Here is an 18604-nt window from a genome sequence, read left to right as displayed (position 1 = left end):
GCAGAGCGGCTGGGCCCGTGAGCCATGGCCACTGAGCCTGCGCGTCTGGAGCCTGTGCTCCGCAACGGGAGAGGCCACAACAGTGAGAGGCCCGCGTACCGCAAAAAAAAAAAAAAAGTCTACAATAAATGCTGGAGAGCGTGCGGAGAAAAGGGAGCCCTTCTACACTGTTGGTGGAAATGTAATTTGATACAGCCACTATGGAGAACAGTATGCAGGCTCCTTAAAAAACTAAAAATTGAACTACCATATAACCCAGCAATCCCATTCCTGGGCATATATCCAGAGAAAACCATAATTTGAAAAGATGCATTCATCCCAATGTTCATTGCAGCAGTATTTACAATAGCCAAGACATGAAAACAATCTAAATGTCCATCGACAGAGGAATGGATAAAGAAGATGTGGTACACATATACAATGGAATGTTACTCAGCCATAAAAAAGAATTAAGTAATGCCATTTGCAGCAACATGGATAGCCCTAGAGATTATCATACTAAGTGAAGAGAAAGACAGAGACAGCGAAAGACAAGTATTGTATCACTCATATGTGGAATATAAAAAAATGATACAAATGAAGTTATTTACATAACAAACAGAATCACAAACTTTGAAAACAAACTTATGGTTTCCAGAGGGGAAATGGGGGGGGGCAATAAAATTAGGAATTTGGGGTTAACACATACACACTACCATATATAAAATAGGTCATCAACAAGGACCTACTGTATAGCACAAGGGAACTCTACTCAATATTCTGTAATAACCGATATGGGAAAATAATCTGAAAAAGAACGGATATATGTATATGTACAATTGAATCATGCTGAAACTAACACATCACCCCTGAAACTAACACAACATTGCAAATCAGCGATACACTAATATCTAATAAAAATTAGATTAAAATAAAAAATTTTATCAAAGCATCCTTTCAAAATCATCTTTCTAAATGTAGCTGTCTGACTCCAGGGTGTCAAGATAATTGCAAGATTATGACGCTCAGTTACTTTGATTTCTTTTTCTATTTCTGGAGAATTTCTAAGAATACGTTGTTGTCGTTTTTTAAAGGAAAGACTGAGGTTTATAAACAGTACTTCAGAAGTCATCCTATATGGCAATTCAGCTGTTTGTGTTACTGCTGTCTGTCCTTGGCATGTTGTAGTATCATGTTGGCTTGGGTTTATTTAACCAAAGGAATACTCAATGGTCAACTTACCATTTCCTGATCAATGACTAAGCTGGGATTGTCTCTTTCTATAAAAATCACTGAAATTGACAAATGATGATGGATTTTGCATTTTGGGGTAGAGGATTTGTAGGAAGGGGAAAAGAGGCAAAAGAAAGAGGAGAGGAGGAGATGTAGCGTGTAAGGAAGGAAAGAGAAAAAGATTTCCTCGTGAAAGTTTTCTTCTAAATCAAGAGCAGGTGCCGTTGTTGTCAGGCTTTGGAGCTATTCCAGATAGCAATTGCTGGCAAAGTGTAATAACATGAATGAACAGGACTATTTGCATTTTGTTCCTCGCCAATGTCTCCAAGGGGGTCAGCTAACCCAATTTCTACGCTAAATATGCAGCTGACTCAAGTGAAGTTGCCTGTCGGCAAACGCAGAATTCACGTGAAATTTCGCTTTTTAACACATGTATTTTATCAGACTCTCTTCTCAGTAACGGTGAGGTGAATTCAGGGTGTGTGTGCTGAGGTGCATGAGCTATCCCACCGTGGTGTCTCCTGAGACCCTCGGAAGCAAAGATGCAAACCTTACCTGAGGGAGAACAGAGAGGCATGAAAGGGACGTAACACAAGTTTGCTGGCCAGCCAATGGAATGGAGAGAGAAGGAAAGATACCACAGTCGCAACCAAAACATACACACACACACACCAGCCTGCAACTCTTCTCATCCTTTCCAGGCTCATTTGTCCAGCAACACTGCAGAGAAGGTTACCTGAGTCTCCTATAATGAAATAAGAGAAGTAAAAACACAAGACAGGAAACGCCTCGTTAACAATGCTTTGGCGTGACTGCCCTTAGTTATTTAATTGTGTTCTCTGCTTCAGGCTCAAAAATGCCAGTTCTGGCCTCAAAGTGACCCCTCACTGTTGGCTAATCCAAACCACCCAGACTTCTTTTTCTTTGCTTTTTTACTTAAGCAGATGGCAGGGATATTACTCATGGGCTCACAGGAAGTGACATGGCTTTGAGATCATCCTTTCTTGACTGATGAAGTAACCGAGGCCCAGGGGAGTTAAGTGATGTACCAAGATCACAGACTAATCAGTGGCCAAGACGGGTCTTGAACCCTATTCTTCCACATTGTGTACAGGGCCTCTAGCCATAGCTCATGTGGAGGTCACTAAAGCTGAAGGCTGAAATATTTGTTCAAATACTGCTGTCACACAGATGTTCCCAGCTGGCGTGGACACTCTTGCAGCAAACTTAAGCAGCGCTTTTAATCACCCCCATCTTGCAGTCGTGCTGCCCAGAGCACTGAACAGCTGGCACTTCCCTACTGGCCTGAGTGGGATAACTTTCACATAGCAAAATGCAAGACACCAAAACAACATCTCTGTTCACTCTGGAGTGCTGCTTTTTTCAATGCTCATCAGAAGCCAGGATGACAAACTCAATGGACTGGTAACTAGGGAGTGTGACTTTCTCAGATCATTAAGGTCTGAGAAAGTGGTATGAGCTTCGAAGACAGCAGACAAAGCTTTGGCAAATTCAGAAGTAACATGTGAACTGTCTTTACTTCCAGAGCACAAAAGCTGGTCAGGGCGTAGGAAGAGGTGGCATCTCCCTAACATTCCGGTGGGTGCAGCCAGAGGCACACTCATGCAAGCCAGCACCTGGAGAAGGCCGAGGCAGAGCCAGGGAGAGGAAAGGTGGCCTTCTCTCTCCAACAAACCAGACAGTTACACAGACAAAAAATGAGCTCACAACACAGAAAGGAGAGGAGCAGATGCCAAGGGGAGGAGGTGGTGGGGATGGAGGGCACAGCAAACCAGGTTATCCCTGAGATATCAGGTGTTGTCATAAAGAATGTGACAGGAGGAAGCAGTGGCTTTTTTTGACCCAGGTGTGCTGATGAAAATCACTCTCTCCTGATTCAGGCAACAGAACGATGGGCTCAACCCACCCATCCAACCCACCTAACTTCACTGTGGATGAAAGAATAAGCAGGTAAGTCTGCTGGGGAAACAAGAGATAACTTAGCCTTATAATAACAGTGAAGTCGTGAGCCTGCCTTCTTCACAACAAAGGGACTAATTTATGACCTGCATGGTAAAAATGTACAGGGACTGTCACTGCATGACAGACTTTGACAGACTTTTCTATATATCTTGTACTTTTTAGACTGAGCATAGGCTATTTTATAGTCATTTTTTTGTTTGTTTGTTTTTTTCTAAAAAGCAAACAAACCAAAAATACCTGATGGGTGGTGCAAAGGAGATATGACCTTCTGGGAAGATCTGGATGATGTTCAGTTTGTGGTTTTCATTAGAAGAATAACAGGACTGACTCTATGGCCAGCTGTCTGTCATTTTCAGCAAGATTAGGCCTGCTCTCATTCCAAAGGGCTGTGGGAAAAGTCTCCCTTAGAGGAGCTATCACTGGGCCATATTACCATTTCAGGGCAAATGGTGAAAAAGGAAGGTCAGGGCCGGGGACACCTATGGGCATTTTCCTTCACTACCATGGGTGGGGGCCCTGATACTTCCATGGAGGTAGCAATGCAAGGGGCAGAAAAGCGGAAAATCTGTGGTGAAGGGAAGTTGGAGGGAAAAGGCAAAACATTCTTCTGCTTGTTAGAAAACCAAAGCTCCGGGTTTAATGCAGCGCCAAGACACTTATTTCCCTGTCCTCGATAAGGAAGACAGAACAATTGCCTTGTCAGCTTACACTTTTCCTGGAAGAGCTGAGTGGTTAGGGTGGGGTGTCAGGACTGCAGGGAAGTTGTGCATGCAGCAGAAAAAGCCAAAAAGCCATTTATGGATTCTGAAGTTGACAACGTTCAATGTGTCGCTTGTGCTCATGTGATTTTTTGTGAGTCCCAAATTAATCAAGGCTCCTGGAGCTCCAAGAAAGCAGTGAAAATACAAAACAGAGCCTTTTCTCTCCCTTGTCCCTTATGAAACGGGTGGAGATCTTGGCTGGAGTGGGCTGTTGTCAGGCATAGATGTAATGGAGGTTATAGAAAAGCAAACTTCAACTAGGGAGAAAAAAAGGACCAGGCTAAGTCTAAAAAGATTTCCTAAAGCTTCTGAAGAGGATTCCAAAGATTGGTCTGGAATTAAAAGCACCTCTTACTGCAGGCCATGTAGAAAACAGACTTGAAAACAATTCAGTTAAACCCTACAACTGACCCATATGAATTCCAAACAGACACTATTAAATTGGACAACTATGGCTTCCAAGAAATTTGCACAGAAGATGATAGCTATCAGGTATGCAGTGCGAAAGGCATTTTTCACATTGGAAAGTTACTTTTGCATAGTAAGCTTTCCAGTGTTCATTGAATTCAGTATGAAATAATACACTCAGCTCTACAGTGCCCTGAACGTTGACTGCCTAATAGGGTCTTGGGACGTCATGCTGCAGAGAACCCTAGTTTTGTTTTCTTATAAAAACTGTATGGCCGCCCCGCTCCTTGCTTCCCAGGTTTGCAGAGCTCAGCTACCTCCATGAGAAATGACTCTCCTGTAGGGCTCGATGACCTTCATGTCAATCCGCTGCTCCTGTTCTCCAATCACCACGGTCCTCCACAGCCGGTTGTCCTCTCGCTCCTCTTCTGCCGTATATTCTGGAATAGACTCTGACTCTTGGCCAGAATCTTTGTTGGCTGTGTGATCCTCTGGAAATGAAGCATAGAGCAGGGATAAAGAAGAAAGACCTCCACAGGTGAGGCAGTTCAGCAACTAGCGACCTCCTGGCAGAGTCAACCCGACGGAGCTCCCTGTTTTGTACAACTCTGATAGAGCTTGATACCATCCTGGTCACATAAAGGACACTCAGTGAAGTCTTATTGACTGACTGACTGAACAACCAATCCATTGTGAAGGCCAGGCGGAGGGTGGGGATAGGAAAAGAGCTAGAGCTGTCTTGTGTCTGTAGTGGTCCAAGGGGCTGGTGCTAACTCATCCTTGATCATCTAAGTTGTAGACTGCAGGTCTTTCTGATGGCGTGAAAGGCTATTCATCAGGCCTTATTTTCCTTGGGCCACATTTCTTGGTGTATCCTGAGTGCTCAGAGTGTTTTGGGGGCCCTCAGCTCAGTATGTTGACGATACCGCCAGGCTAGACCCCCACTCTAAGACTCTTCCAGTGGGGTTGAATCCCCTTCTCTACTGGGAGTGCATCTGGACATTAATTTGATATTACTTCCTATACATTTTTCAAAATATTCTACACAAAGGTTTTACAGTAAGTGAGAAACAACCTCGTAGACCAGAAGTGCTCCAAGGCCAAAAATTCACAAGACTCTTACTTGTGGGTGCCCAAGGTAATGAAAAAGCCCACTGAGCATTCTTGGGGGAGAAATTTACTACCCATTCTTGTGCATCAAGAAAAAAGCAACCATATTTAGTTTTCTTAAAAGAATAAGCAACAATCATTTCCATTTTTACTTCAAGTACTAGAATTTAACAATGGTTATTCTATGTATGTTTAAGTGACTTGGAAAAAAGGATTGTTTATAGCTTTCACAATAATTCTTTCAGATGTTATCATTCTTAATTTTCCATTTCATGAGAAATTACCTTTGATTTATACTCCACTTGTATTCTTTTAATGGCACTTTGATAATAATAACAGCAATATTTATTAAGCATCTACCGAGTATCAGGCACAACAGTAGATACTACAGCAGACCTGATACCAATGCAAAAACTCTGAAGTAACTACCCTAGGTCACAGAGTTAGAAAGCAAATACAATCAGACCCTTACCTTTTCTACTCTTCTAAGCTATCACATTGTACCTTGAATGTGTAACTGTCTCATTCTCATTTATTTTACTATAAGGCAGTGAGTTCCTTGGGCTAAGAAATTGTGCCAGAATCATCTTTAATATCAGCCTCCACCAACCCACTCAACACTTAGCTTGAAACCCTGCACAGAGCACTCAGTAAAACTTGGGAGGGTGAGTGGATAAATAAAGCTTGATCAAGTTCCTGGAAGTATAGGTAATCTGTAAGGGAGCCACAACAGAGCCATTATGTTCCAGAAGATCCTGCAAGACAAATTCAAACGTGTGTAATTACCTGTGACTTAGAATAGCAAAATGGAGTCCAGCTGGGAAGCAATCCTAGCCTTTTATGCCAACACCAACAGCTACTACCACCTGCAGAGCCTTGCAGTCACTCTGGCTTTCTCTGCATTCCCACCAGCACTTGCAGCTTACTCAGGATGGGAAAGCAGCAACCTTGGCTTCAGATCAAGCGCTGTGTCACTTGTGCAAATCTATCCATCTGCCCTGGACTCCCTTTCTGGGATCCCTTCCTGCTTCTCCCTTCCCACTTGGGTTAGGACCCTCGGATGCTCCTCTCTGCTCCCTTCCCAGGACCCTGTTTTCCCACTGGTCTCTGCTCCCTCAGACCTCTGGGCTCTGATGCGGGTTTGTTTTCTGAGGTTCTTGTACACAACTGCTCTTCTCTGCAATGTACTCACCATCCACCAACCCCTCTTCACCCTGTCCGGGACTTTCTGGCCTGCTCTACGTTGACCCTGGTGATCTGTGTGGGGTTGTTTTGTTTTCTGCATGCTTTTATTGAGGCTACTTCGTTAAAAAAATTTTTTTTTTTTTGTATACTCTGTTCTCTTTGCTTGTTATAAAAATAAAACACATTAATAAAAGTACAAGCAATACAGAAATTGTTGGGTGGGGGCTAGTGGTGCGATGGATAACACATCTGACTACGGGTCAGAAGATGCCAGAAACTGTTCAGGGAAACAGCAAAAATCTCCAATGCCTCTCTCACTCATTTTTGTTTGATATGTAGTTTTCTTTCTATACTCATGGGCACAAACATACTTTTTTTTCCCCAGAAAGTATGATTAATCTCTATCTTCTGCATGTTCTGTACGTACTGTTCTACAATGTGCTTCCACCTACTAACACAGAATGGGCTTCTTTTCATCTCAGTGAATATAAACCCTGCTTATTTTTAAAAATAGCCCTAGAGTATTCAATTTTACTGATGTCTTTTAGTTTATCAGTCCCATAACGATGGATATTTATTTTTATTCTATCTTATGGGTGGTTGTTCCTTCTAAAGAATTTGCTGCAATAAGTATCTCTGCAAAGGTGTCTTACCTCTTTTGTGCACATATTGCTATAGGTTACCTTTCTAGCAATGGAATGCTGGATCAGAGGGTCTAAGCACTGAAAGGCTTTATGAGCATTTTTGCCCTTGAATATATCACACCAAAATATCTGAGAGTACCTATTTCCTCACGCTATTAAAACCACTGGTGGGACTTCCCTGGTTGCGCAGTGGTTAAGAATCCGCTTGCCAATGCAGGGGACATGGTTTCGAGCCCTGGTCCGGGAAGATCCCACATGCACAGAGCAACTAAGCCCATGCACCACAACTACTGAGCCTGCACGCCACAACTACTGAGCCCGCGTGCCACAACTACTGAAGCCTGCGTGCCACAACTACTGAAGCCCGCACGCCACATCTACTGAGGCCCGCGCATCTAGAGCCCATGCTCTGCAACAAGAGAAGCCACCGCAATGAGAAGCCCACGTACCGCAACAAAGAATAGCCCCCGCTCGCCACAACTAGAGAAAGCCCCTGTGCAGCAACGAAGACCCAATGCAGCCAAAAATTTAAAAAATCAGTAAGTTTATTTAAAAAAACAACACTGGAGGTTATCAAAGTTTTTAATTGCTGAAAATTTAGGGTGAAACTTCTCTCTTTGTTGTTTTAATGTATATTAAATTATTAAAGGTGAGAATTATTAAGTGTTTTTTGGTTATTTATATTTCTCTTACTGACAGGGAGGCACCTGATAAATCCTTTGCCTATTGTGGTCCTTATTGATTTTTTGGAGTTCTTTATACAGAACTTTGTCATATATTGCAATTATTTTCCTGCCTTGTGCTTAGTTTTTGAATTTGTGATTTTTCCCAAATAGAAATATATTTTTACATAGTTGAATCTATCAGTTTTTGTCTGTATGCGTTTTGATTGTTGTATCATAGTAAGAAAGGACACTACACTCCTACCTTAAAATTATGTATACATGTACACATTTTCCTACAGTTTGCTTTTAAATACAGCATTATTATTCATTTTGGCATAGAAGTTTGAGGCTGGCACATGTAAATCAGTGAAGTTAGAACACACCCTCTCACCATACACAAATATAAACTCAAAATGGCTTAAAGAATTAAACATAAGACATGACACCATAAAACTCCTAGAAGAGAACATAGGCAAAACATTCTCTGACATAAGTCATACCAATGTTTTCTTAGGTCAGTCCCCCAAGGCAGTAGAAATAAAAGCAAACAAATGGGGCCTAATCAAACTTACAAGCTTTTGCACAGCAAGGGAAACCATAAACAAAAGACAACCTATAGAATGAGAGAAGACATTTGCAAATGATGAAACCAACAAGGGCTTAATTTCCAAAATATACAAACAGTTCATACAACTCAACAACCAAAAAACAAACAACCCAATCCAAAAACGGGCAGAAGACCTAAATAGACAGTTCTCCAAAGAAGACATACAGATGGCCAAGTAGCACATGAAAGGACGCTCAACATCATTAATCATTAGAGAAATGCAAATCAGAACTACAATGAGGTATCACCTCCCACCAGTCAGAATGGCCATCATTAAAAAGTTTACAAACAATGCTGGAGAGGGTGTGGAGAAAAGCGACCCTGGAGAAAAGCGAACCCTCCTACACTGTTGGTGGGAATGTAAGTTGGTGCAGCCACTGTGGAAAACAGTATGGAGGTTCCTCAGAAAACTAAAAATCGAGTTGCCATATGATCCAGCAATCTCACTCCTGGGCATATATCCAGACAAAACTATAATTCAAAAAGATACATGCACCCCTATGTTTATAGCAGCACTATTCACTATAGCCAAGACATAGAAATAACCTAAATGTCCATCAACAGATGAATGGATAAAGAAGATGTGGTAGATATATACAATGGAATACTACTCAGCCATAAAAAAGAATGAAATAATACCATTTGCAGCAACATGGATGTACCTGAAGATTCTCATACTAAGTGAGGTAAGTCAGAAAGAGAAATTCAAATACCATATGATATCATCTATATGTGGAATCTAAAATATGACACAATGAAACTATCTGTGAAACAGAAACAGAATCACAGACATAGAGGACAGACTGGTGGTTTCCAAGGGGGAGAGGGGTCAGGGGAGGGATGGAGTGGGAGTTTGGGATTAGCAGATGCAAACTATGATATATAGGATGGATCAACAAGGTACTACTGTATAGCACAGAGAACTATATTCAATATCCTGTGATAAACCATAATGGAAAAGAATATAAAAAAAGAATGTATATATATGTATAACTGAATCACTTTGCTGTACAGCAGTAATTAACACAACATTGTAAATCAACTACAATAAAAAGGAGCTCAAGGCTGGATCATTTTATCAAATGTTATTCCTAATGTTTCAGAGAAAGCATGGCCAAGTTGGTATGGCTCCTCCTTTTCCCACCTCTTCTGATTGATGTAAATGAAATAAAGTTATATAAGAGCTAGGGGTATACAGTACATTGTCTTAAGGTGTTCAATTCTGGAAGTCAACAATCTCAGCTAGTAGGAAGTAAAAGTAGCTTTATTTTACTCCCTTGAATTAATGGTATCTTCCCAAACTTAATAATTCTTCTGGGACTTCCCTGGTGGTGCAGTGGTTGAGAATCCGCCTGCCAATGCAGGGAACACAGGTTCAATCCTTGGTCTGGGAAGATCCTACACGCTGTGGAGCACCTAAGCCCGTGCGCCACAACTACTGAGCCTGCACTCTAGAGCCCGCAAGCCACAACCACTGAAGCCTGCACGCCACAACCACTGAAGCCCGTGCGCCCTATAGCCTGTGGGCCGCAACTACTAAGCCCACGCACTGCAACTATTAAGCCCATGTGCCACAATGGCTGAGCCCACGTGCCTAGAGCCCGAGCTCCACAACAAGAGAAGCCATCACAATGAGAAGCCCGCCCACCACAATGAAGAGCAACCCCCGCTCGCTGCAACTAGAGAAAGACCACACACAGCAATGAAGACCCAATGCAGCCAGAAATAAAATAAAGTTAAATTAAATTTTAAAAATATGAGAAAACTATTTAAAAAAATAATTCTTCTGCTACAACTATAAATTACTGTCCTCCCATTGCTATCATTTTCTCACTGTTTGCAAAATTTTCTGGTCTCATTTAACTCTCTGTCCCCAGGCCCTCCAAATTTAATGTTTGGTCTCATGCTCTCTTCACTAAGAAATGCTTGATTTTCTTTGTCTCCTTTTCTGAATAACAGGCTTTTCTCCCTGGCGACTGCTGAAGTCAATTAAGCCCTGGTACACAGGGGAGAAGTCAACTTGAATATTTTCTTTTGCCTTTGGTGAGATGATTTAGTACACAGGCTCCTGAATATCCTGTGCTAACAGATCACAGTGGGGAGTCCACTGTTGGTGATCATACAGACTAACAAAAGATGAGGCGATGAGGCCAGCTGTGGCCTCCAGTAGGGACATACATCTGTAAAGGGGACTAGCTTTCTATGTTGTGATCTTGCACTGATAATGGGAACAGTCTGAAAATGCCTTAAGAGACATTCATTACGTTTGAACTTTTTACTTTTTTTTTTTTTTTTTTTTTTTTTAAACCAAAGAGCCTCTTTATTTGTATTAAATGTTAGAAATCACTCCCAGGAAGAAAATGAGGTTAGGTATTATTCATGACATATTTGATCACTAACATAGGCATAATTTAATCCTGAACATGCTATATATTAATCTAGACTATTGATTTAGAGAACATTAGGTTGAATGTTACTCATTTAATTTGTAGGAGGAGTGCTTTCTAAATGACACTCATCATTCAAGACATGTTTAGTATTATGCTAAATACCCAGAGATTTATAAACTACCTTTTAATTTTCATTCCTAATATACTTTTCATCTCTCCCTTTTATGCTGCTTAGTATCCAATATGGATTCAGGTTTGTCTCAACTTGAAGTATATATAGTTTTGTGGGGAGGGAGCTTTTAAAGGAAAATAATCTTTTTTTTTTTTTTTTTTCCAAAGTTTTACAAAAGCATATGATGATGTGAACATATTTCTAGGGACCCTTCCTGAAAGAATGAAGCTTAAGTTCAGCTTCATCTTTTGCCAGTATCACAAACTGAGAAAATTCTTCACTTTTTTCCTGTTGAGGTGTAGTTCAGTACAGTAGGAAAGAGCATAGCTGGGGTTCAAACACGGGCTTTCTCCATCTTCTTTGCTATTGCTAGAGTCCTAGGTACATCTTAGTCCCAGGCAACAAGAGAAACTTGCTCAATGGTCTTCCCACTTCCATTTTTTCATACACTCCGTCCCCCGGGTTTGAACCTTTACTTGTTAGAGGAAAGACATCCTGTACCCAGCTAAGAAAGTCTTTAAAGTTCTTCAGGTGACAACAGGTACGTAGTTAATTTGAATGTGAAAACTCAGCATACAAAAATACAAGGAAAAAATCATCCTTTCAGACCACATCATCATTATGGCATAAGGTTGCTTGTGGGTAAAACAGAATAAGCCTAACACTTGACTAGTTAATATGCAGAGTTAAAACAGAGAATTGATTTTATAAGCTGGTTGCCTTTAGGCTGTGAAAATAATGGAAGACTGCAGATAAGGAAGTTAAATGAAGTGACTACCTGATTATGTGGAAAAAATGTTAGGGCATCTTATTCACATAGGAAACTGTCTGTCATTAGGGGTTAGTTTTAGAAAAGATAGCTTAAACGAGGTTTCTAAACATTGCTTAGCCTAGGAAGAAAAAATATAAGAGCACATGAGTGTTTCTTATAATGTTCTTATCAGAAATAGTCAGGCTAAAATTCTCTATCATTTTTCCATTTCCCTTATGAAATGCCTTTGCTGAGACCTGAATTACGGTAAAAATAACTCTGCGGTTGGTTTGGAAAACAGAAATAGGTCATCATCAATTTTCTGACCTTTGGATATTTTTAAGTTTATAGGATTAGCATAATAAAGTATTAAAAGAAAAAAAAAGCTCAGATCTCCCTTAATATGAAAGACTGGCCTGTTAAATCCTTCACTATCTACATATTTCTGATATCTTTGGCACTTCTAAATATCAAAGGAAGTCAAGCCTTAATTATGTTGGTACTTTGAATGATATTTGGACACAATTATTAAAATAGCTTGGAAGGGAAGACTAATTTAACATCTTTTGATAGCTTCAGAAATTCTCCATAAGCAAAATCACATTGTGGGCAGATAACCTGGCAGCAATGTTTGGTGATCATCAGCTGAATAAAACAGGCAAATGGTGTAAACATTCTTCAAGCACTTGGGAAATTAAGGGCCCTCAAGTCACCGGAAAATGGCTGGATAAAAGGGAATGTAAATGTGAGGGTGGGTCACCAGGCTTGACTTCAGGTGTGCTAGCCTAACCTAGTAAAAGATCCTTCTATTCACTGTGTATTTATGGAGAAAGAGCACGGCCGAGGAGTCGAGGACAACAACTCAGGTTTTGAATGCTGGCTCTGACATTTACTGGCTATGTGACCTTAGGTGAATTGCTTAACCTCTGGGGGTAACATAATACCTATTCATAGATTTGACGTGTGCATTAATAGAGTTAATATTTATAATGCACCTAGCACAGATCCTGGCACACAGTAAGCCCTATGAAAAGTGTTCATTAAATAAAATTAATTACTGACCAAACACTCTTGAAAGCCTGTGCCTTAAGAACTCCAATTCTGTTTAGAATGTATATGCCTAGTTCAGAATGCTCACACAACAAACAAACAAACAACAAGAAAACCATGCAGCTTTCCAAGCATTAAATTCATACTTTGGGACGCTAATGTATTCTCTCTTTATAGTCAGTTATCTATATCTGCATGTTTATAAATATAGCTATTCAGATGCACTTTGTGTTTTCAATGTTTAATGTTGTTGTTTTTAAAACAGTGTCTGAACATACATCTTTCATATGAAAATCAAGGTGGACTTAAAATTCAACTTACATTAAAATTCTCTCCTTTGAGTTTAAGACCTAAAAGCAGGGTTGTGGCTGTTAATCTGGTTCTTTCAACACAACTGTGTCGACTAAATAAAAAGAACTGTGTCAGCAAGTGGCAGCTTTAATTACCAGTTTGCTCAGCCACCGCCACTTTGCTTGACAGTTTTACTATTTATAAAAAGAAAAGGTTCAGATGTGGTGTGACACAGCTCTCCAGGGCAACACGGAAGTACAGGGGGAGGAGAGGGAGGGACTAGCAGGGTCCTGCCACAGCTGTCTTCTCTGGGATTTTAAGTTAAGGCTTGATTTTTACACTTGAAGATCTATTAGCAGAAGAAGGGCTGGGAGAGCTGGGGTCAGCTGGAAAGGAAGGAGTAGCTGGGGAAGAGTGCCTGAGATGGCAGAAAAGAATATGAATTCAAGACTTTTCACCTCCTATTTGTGTATTTCAACCTCCAGGGTCAAATATCCTGATAACTATAAAAATCCAAGAACATGATAAAAATGCAATATAAAATCTCTACTTAAACATGATAATCTGTAATACAAGTAGTTTAGCCACTTCCTGTTTTCCTAGCTTGAGGAAATAAAGCTTTACACTCTGTGAAGGCAGGGTCTGAATCTATGCTGGTTGTGGTTATAGCCCTGGTTGCTCAATGACCATTGGTTGACTTAAGTAATTTGATGACTCTCCTAATTTCATAACTATGTTTTTCTATGAAAGAAACTGCTGGAATCATTATAGCTCTAAATAAGTCAGGGCATCATTCAATAGTGGTATTTCTTTTTAAATCATTTTCAAAGTGTATCAAAGCAGTAGCTGTAGCCAGGATTCTCTTACTTTCAAATTCAAATACTATAAAGTCAGAGAATGCCACCCTGTAAAACTGAAACTACATGATGCCATTTTTTAAAGCAAGTGCTTTGTATAGATTTCTTAACAAACGCAATTTCATTGAGCAAGAGAAAGAACTAAAATAAGACTGGTAATCATATCAGGAGTGCCAGTGTTTGATCCAGCAGCTTTTAATTTTCTTCCTTTTGATTCTTCCCCCCAGCACACCCTGTCCCATCCCTCCTTCCTTCCTGCTTTACTGGGGATATAGCACTAAACATAAGAAAGTCCCTGACCTTGTGGAGCAGACATTCTAGTGGGAAGAGAAAGAAAATAGAGATGCAAACAAATAGTTAAATGATATGATTTCAATTAGTGTGACACATGGAAAATAAAATGAACACTGGGATAGAAAGTGACTAGGTGGTGGTGTGGGGAATGCCTTTGATTGCAGAGGTCAGGGAAGGCCTCTGAGAAGATGACATCTGATTAAGATCTGAATAAAGAGAAGGAGCCACCCATGTAGGATCTGTGGGAAAGAACATTCCAGACAGTGGGAGCTTGTACAGAGAAACTGGTAAGCTCTCATTTTTCCACTTCTAATTTTATCTTCCAGATTAAATTCTCTTTCTCTGCAAACCCAGTCCCAATTTTCTTATAACACAGCATGTAACAGTTTCCCTACAACCCCAGCCAAGCACAAGGCCTGGCATAAAGTAGGGGTTTAACAAAGGAGTGATGGCTATGTATGACACCTCTGTGAGCCATAGCTGTTCTGTCAAGCTCTAAACCGTCAATCATGGCCACCTATGACCTGAGATACAAACAGAAGCTTCTAGAAATCACAGAAAGGAGCCACCAGCAACACAATGAGAGGTTTGTTCGTAAAGCCACTTAGATGACATTAGATAAGATTAGATAATCTTTCACTTTTCACTTAACTTTGGCCTTGCCAACTTGGCAACTTACCATGCCCAGTGTACTCAAAAGAATCTGCTTCATCGGGGGTATCGAGTTCATCCACATTGATATCAATTTCATCTGGACTGTCCAAGTTATCATCAGAGAGAACAGACCCTTCACTTTGATCCAGAGACAGATTGATATTTGGGGCTGTGAGTTTGATTCTCTGAGGTTGACTGCCATTAAGATCCAGAGAATTAGGAGGTTCTAAAGAAGATAAAGAGCAACATTAAGTATTAGACCATACACGTGGCTGCCAACAGTGGGTGTGGGCCCCACACTGAAAAACAATTTTAAGGCCCTTTCAGCAAAGGCACACCTGCTAAAAGTCCTCGTGGGATTTAGACCCCACTCTTGACCAGCAGGCCTCAGTACTGGCTTGCCCCAGCTACATCAGCCCTGGCCACGCAGAAATAGGAAGTGGGAGGCATTGCTAAATAGGCAGAGATCTAGTTTTTAGAATTGCCCTGTTCAGGTTTGAGAACTTGACATTGATATAATACTGAATTTTTTTTTTTTTTTTTTTTTTTTTTGCGGTACGTGGGCCTCTCACTGTTGTGGACTCTCCCGTTGTGGAGCACAGGCTCCGGACACGCAGGCTCAGCGGCCATGGCTCACGGGCCCAGCCGCTCTGTGGCACGTGGGATCCTCCCGGGCCGGGGCACGAACCCGTGTCCCCTGCATCGGCAGGTGGACTCTCAACCACTGCGCCACCAGGGAAGCCCCTGAATCAAATTTTTTATGATGCATATTACTTAAGAAAAACAGTTAAGCTTTACACATAACTTATAATGATTCGTGTAGACTTTATTCCTCTGAAACGGAGGATACAGACTTTATTTGTAATGTTTACAGACACTCCCAAAATACGTCTCTTTAGTTCCTGACAACTCTGTTGTGAACTTTCTTTGGCTTTTTTTTTTTTTTGTAATAAAACTGAGGTACCCTCCCAGATTACATTCCTTGATCAAGCAGTCATTACTTCTTATGCCAATATTGCTTGACATTGGTTCCTGTACCATAGTGATAGTCTCCTCGTGTAAGGCTCATGGAATTAGCTCCCACTCTTTCACTGTAATATGCATCTTGCTGTTCAGGAGCCTTTCACTTAACAGAAGCAGAGCTGGAGAAGTCATTTTTAACCAAGTTGATCCCAACTAAACAATGTTAGAGAGATACCTTAACAAAAAAATTTCAGGATTCCCTATCACAAAATGTTCTGAAGGCCATCTGGTATACCCATCAATTCTGGAATTCTAACTCTAGTCTTGTCTCTTGTCCTAAGGAAGCTGACACTGTTTCTTTGTCATTAACATTTTTTTTTCTGTATAGACAACACCTAAACTATGTTCCATGTAATGTTTTTATGTATTACTTGAAAAAATGTTTCTATTGATCCGTCAGTTTGTAAAACATTGGGTTTCCATATTACAGGGATTCTCAGAGCTGTGCTGTCCAAAAGAAATTTTCTGTGATGGTAGAAATGTTATGTATATAGCATTTTTGTTTTTTTTTTCTGGCCACGCCACGCGGCTTGTGGGATCTTAGTTCCCCGACCAGGGATCGACCCTGGGCCCTGCAGCAGAAGCACAGATTTCTAACCACTGGACTGCCAGGGAATTTCCACAATTCACTTTTTTTAATAAAAAGTGACTTGTGGACCTTGAAGAGTGGAGCCAGATGTAGTGGCTACCATGCTTATTTGGCCATAGAACACTTAAGAATAGTTATGTCACATGATTAGTACTTTGAAGAATGCACTTTAAATACTTGGACAGAAATAAAAAATCGACTCCCTTCTTTCTCAGTTCTAGGCTTGACTGATTATGTCAGGGTTCAGGATCTTGGTATGATCCTGTAGATGGTACAGTGCAAAGGAGTGAACCTAGTACCCAGTGAGAGTCATAAAGGTTGCAACTGAAATTTTTTATTTCCTTTTTGTATATGCCTTGGGTTGTAAAGTGTAGTTTGGGTTTTTTTGTTTGTTTTTCTTTTTTAATAATCAGGATACTGAGCATCCTTAATATTAAATCGCTAATTGTAAATATTCTCACGCTTAAGTATAAATTTGGTGAACTTAGATGTTAGAATTTGGTATTACGATAAACAGCAGCCAGTTATCACAGGAACTGAAAACCTTGGCAGATCCAGGCATGGCCCAGGAGATAAAGGGTGGCCCACACTAGTTGATGATGCAAGTCAACTCTGAAATTAACCACATCAAGCCTAACACCTTCCTCACACATATTTTTTTCCTCTCTTCACTTTTATCACTGATATCACAAGTTGGATGCACAGGAAATGGTTCTCTCACTGCATAATGAACACGTTTGGATATAGAACACTGCTGAAGAAAATGAGTGAACGCTCTCTCACCAGGCCTCATGTCTGCAGCACTGGGACTCAGCATTCCCTCCTCAAAGGGGATGTCCATTCCCACATCCTCTGACAGTAGCCTGAAGAAACAAACAAAAACAAAGCAAAGAGTGTAAAAAATTGTGTGGGATTTAATTTTCTTTGAAAAGGAAACCCAGAGATTCCAGGATGGCATTTTCAATAAACCAAGGTTGTGTACTGAATCCATTGTAAGTGGCCCTAAATTAGAATACAGACTTTCTGCCGTTACCGTGAATGAGAACCACGGACTCGGATTTTACTCTGTGCACAGAGCGAGTCACTTCTTCTGCCAGTTCTCATAAGTAAACACACCTCAAGTAAGAAATTCAGAAACAGGAGAAGCAAATAAATAAAATATACTTAAGGGGACATTTAATTTTTTTTTCAACAAGGGATACAATATATATGCTTTGGAGTAAGTACAGACCTGACTTTGTATATGTCTCTTCCTCTGTGTAAATGTGAGCATATTACCTAAACTGCTGTGGGCAGAGGAAAGCATACTCTGCTGATCTCTATTTGTAAAACAGGGATATACCACCTACCTCACTGAGTTGTTGAAAGATTAAGCAATGAATGTAAAGTGCCTAGCATTCCTGAGAAGGTGCCAACTGATGTTATTTTCCTTCCTTCTTTGAATATTTAAAGATGCATTGTGAATTATAAGTTGGTGAAGATGGTTCTGGTCATGAGTTACCATCTTTTCTCCCTAATCAGTGTTGAACCTGGGACTGTTGAACCCAGGACTTACCCACTTGGTAAGACTAGTGGAAGGGAACAGATAAATACTGGAGGAAACTGTGGCAAATCTCTATGCTCTTGTAGGAAGCTGATCGCTGTTCACAGTAAATTCCCCTTGACTTATTTTTATCTCCCGACCCTCGTTCAGTACCTCCCCATTTATCACTATATATATATATATATATATATATATATTTTAACATCTTTATTGGCGTATAATTGCTTTACAATGGTGTGTTAGTTTCTGCTTTATAACAAAGTGAATCAGCTATACATATACATATATCCCCATATCCCCTCCCTCTTGCGTCTCCCTCCCACCCTCCCTACGATAATATATTTTTCTTTGTGGTGGCTTCCATGTAATTTCACTCATTTAGGGTGAATACCTCTGATGTAGGCACTAATCTAAA

General features: G+C 40.6%; 2 protein-coding genes across 7 annotated transcripts in view; one reads left to right on the top strand and one right to left on the bottom strand.

The window, feature by feature from the left end:
* PRUNE2 (prune homolog 2 with BCH domain) overlaps positions 1 to 18604 on the bottom strand; it is a 271095-nt gene that overhangs the window by 35292 nt on the left and 217199 nt on the right. For 3 of the 5 annotated variants that reach the window (XM_055087122.1, XM_055087120.1, XM_055087121.1), the window contains exons 10-12: positions 17430 to 17509; positions 15060 to 15260; positions 4682 to 4855 (exon numbers count right to left, since the gene is read on the bottom strand). In XM_055087122.1, the coding sequence (XP_054943097.1) occupies positions 4682 to 4855; positions 15060 to 15260; positions 17430 to 17509 (455 nt within the window). Of the gene's footprint in view, positions 1 to 1872; positions 1958 to 4681; positions 4856 to 15059; positions 15261 to 17429; positions 17510 to 18604 lie in introns of all 5 variants that reach the window. The other 2 variants (XM_055087123.1, XM_055087124.1) reach the window with 2 other exon arrangements.
* Positions 1 to 18604, top strand: part of GCNT1 (glucosaminyl (N-acetyl) transferase 1) — a 228128-nt gene that overhangs the window by 208032 nt on the left and 1492 nt on the right. Inside the window, exons 5-6 of one of the 2 annotated variants that reach the window (XR_002892231.2) lie at positions 3114 to 3183; positions 4663 to 4748. The gene's annotated coding sequence lies outside the window, so the exon portion shown is untranslated. Of the gene's footprint in view, positions 1 to 3113; positions 3184 to 4662; positions 4749 to 18604 lie in introns of those variants that run through there. The other variant, XR_008618216.1, reaches the window with a different exon arrangement.

The sequence above is a fragment of the Physeter macrocephalus genome, chromosome 9, assembly GCF_002837175.3.
Source record: "Physeter macrocephalus isolate SW-GA chromosome 9, ASM283717v5, whole genome shotgun sequence".
Lineage (NCBI taxonomy): Eukaryota > Metazoa > Chordata > Mammalia > Artiodactyla > Physeteridae > Physeter > Physeter macrocephalus.
The sequence above is the reverse complement of the archived record's forward strand: the minus strand, read 5'-3'. Positions and strand labels throughout refer to the sequence as shown.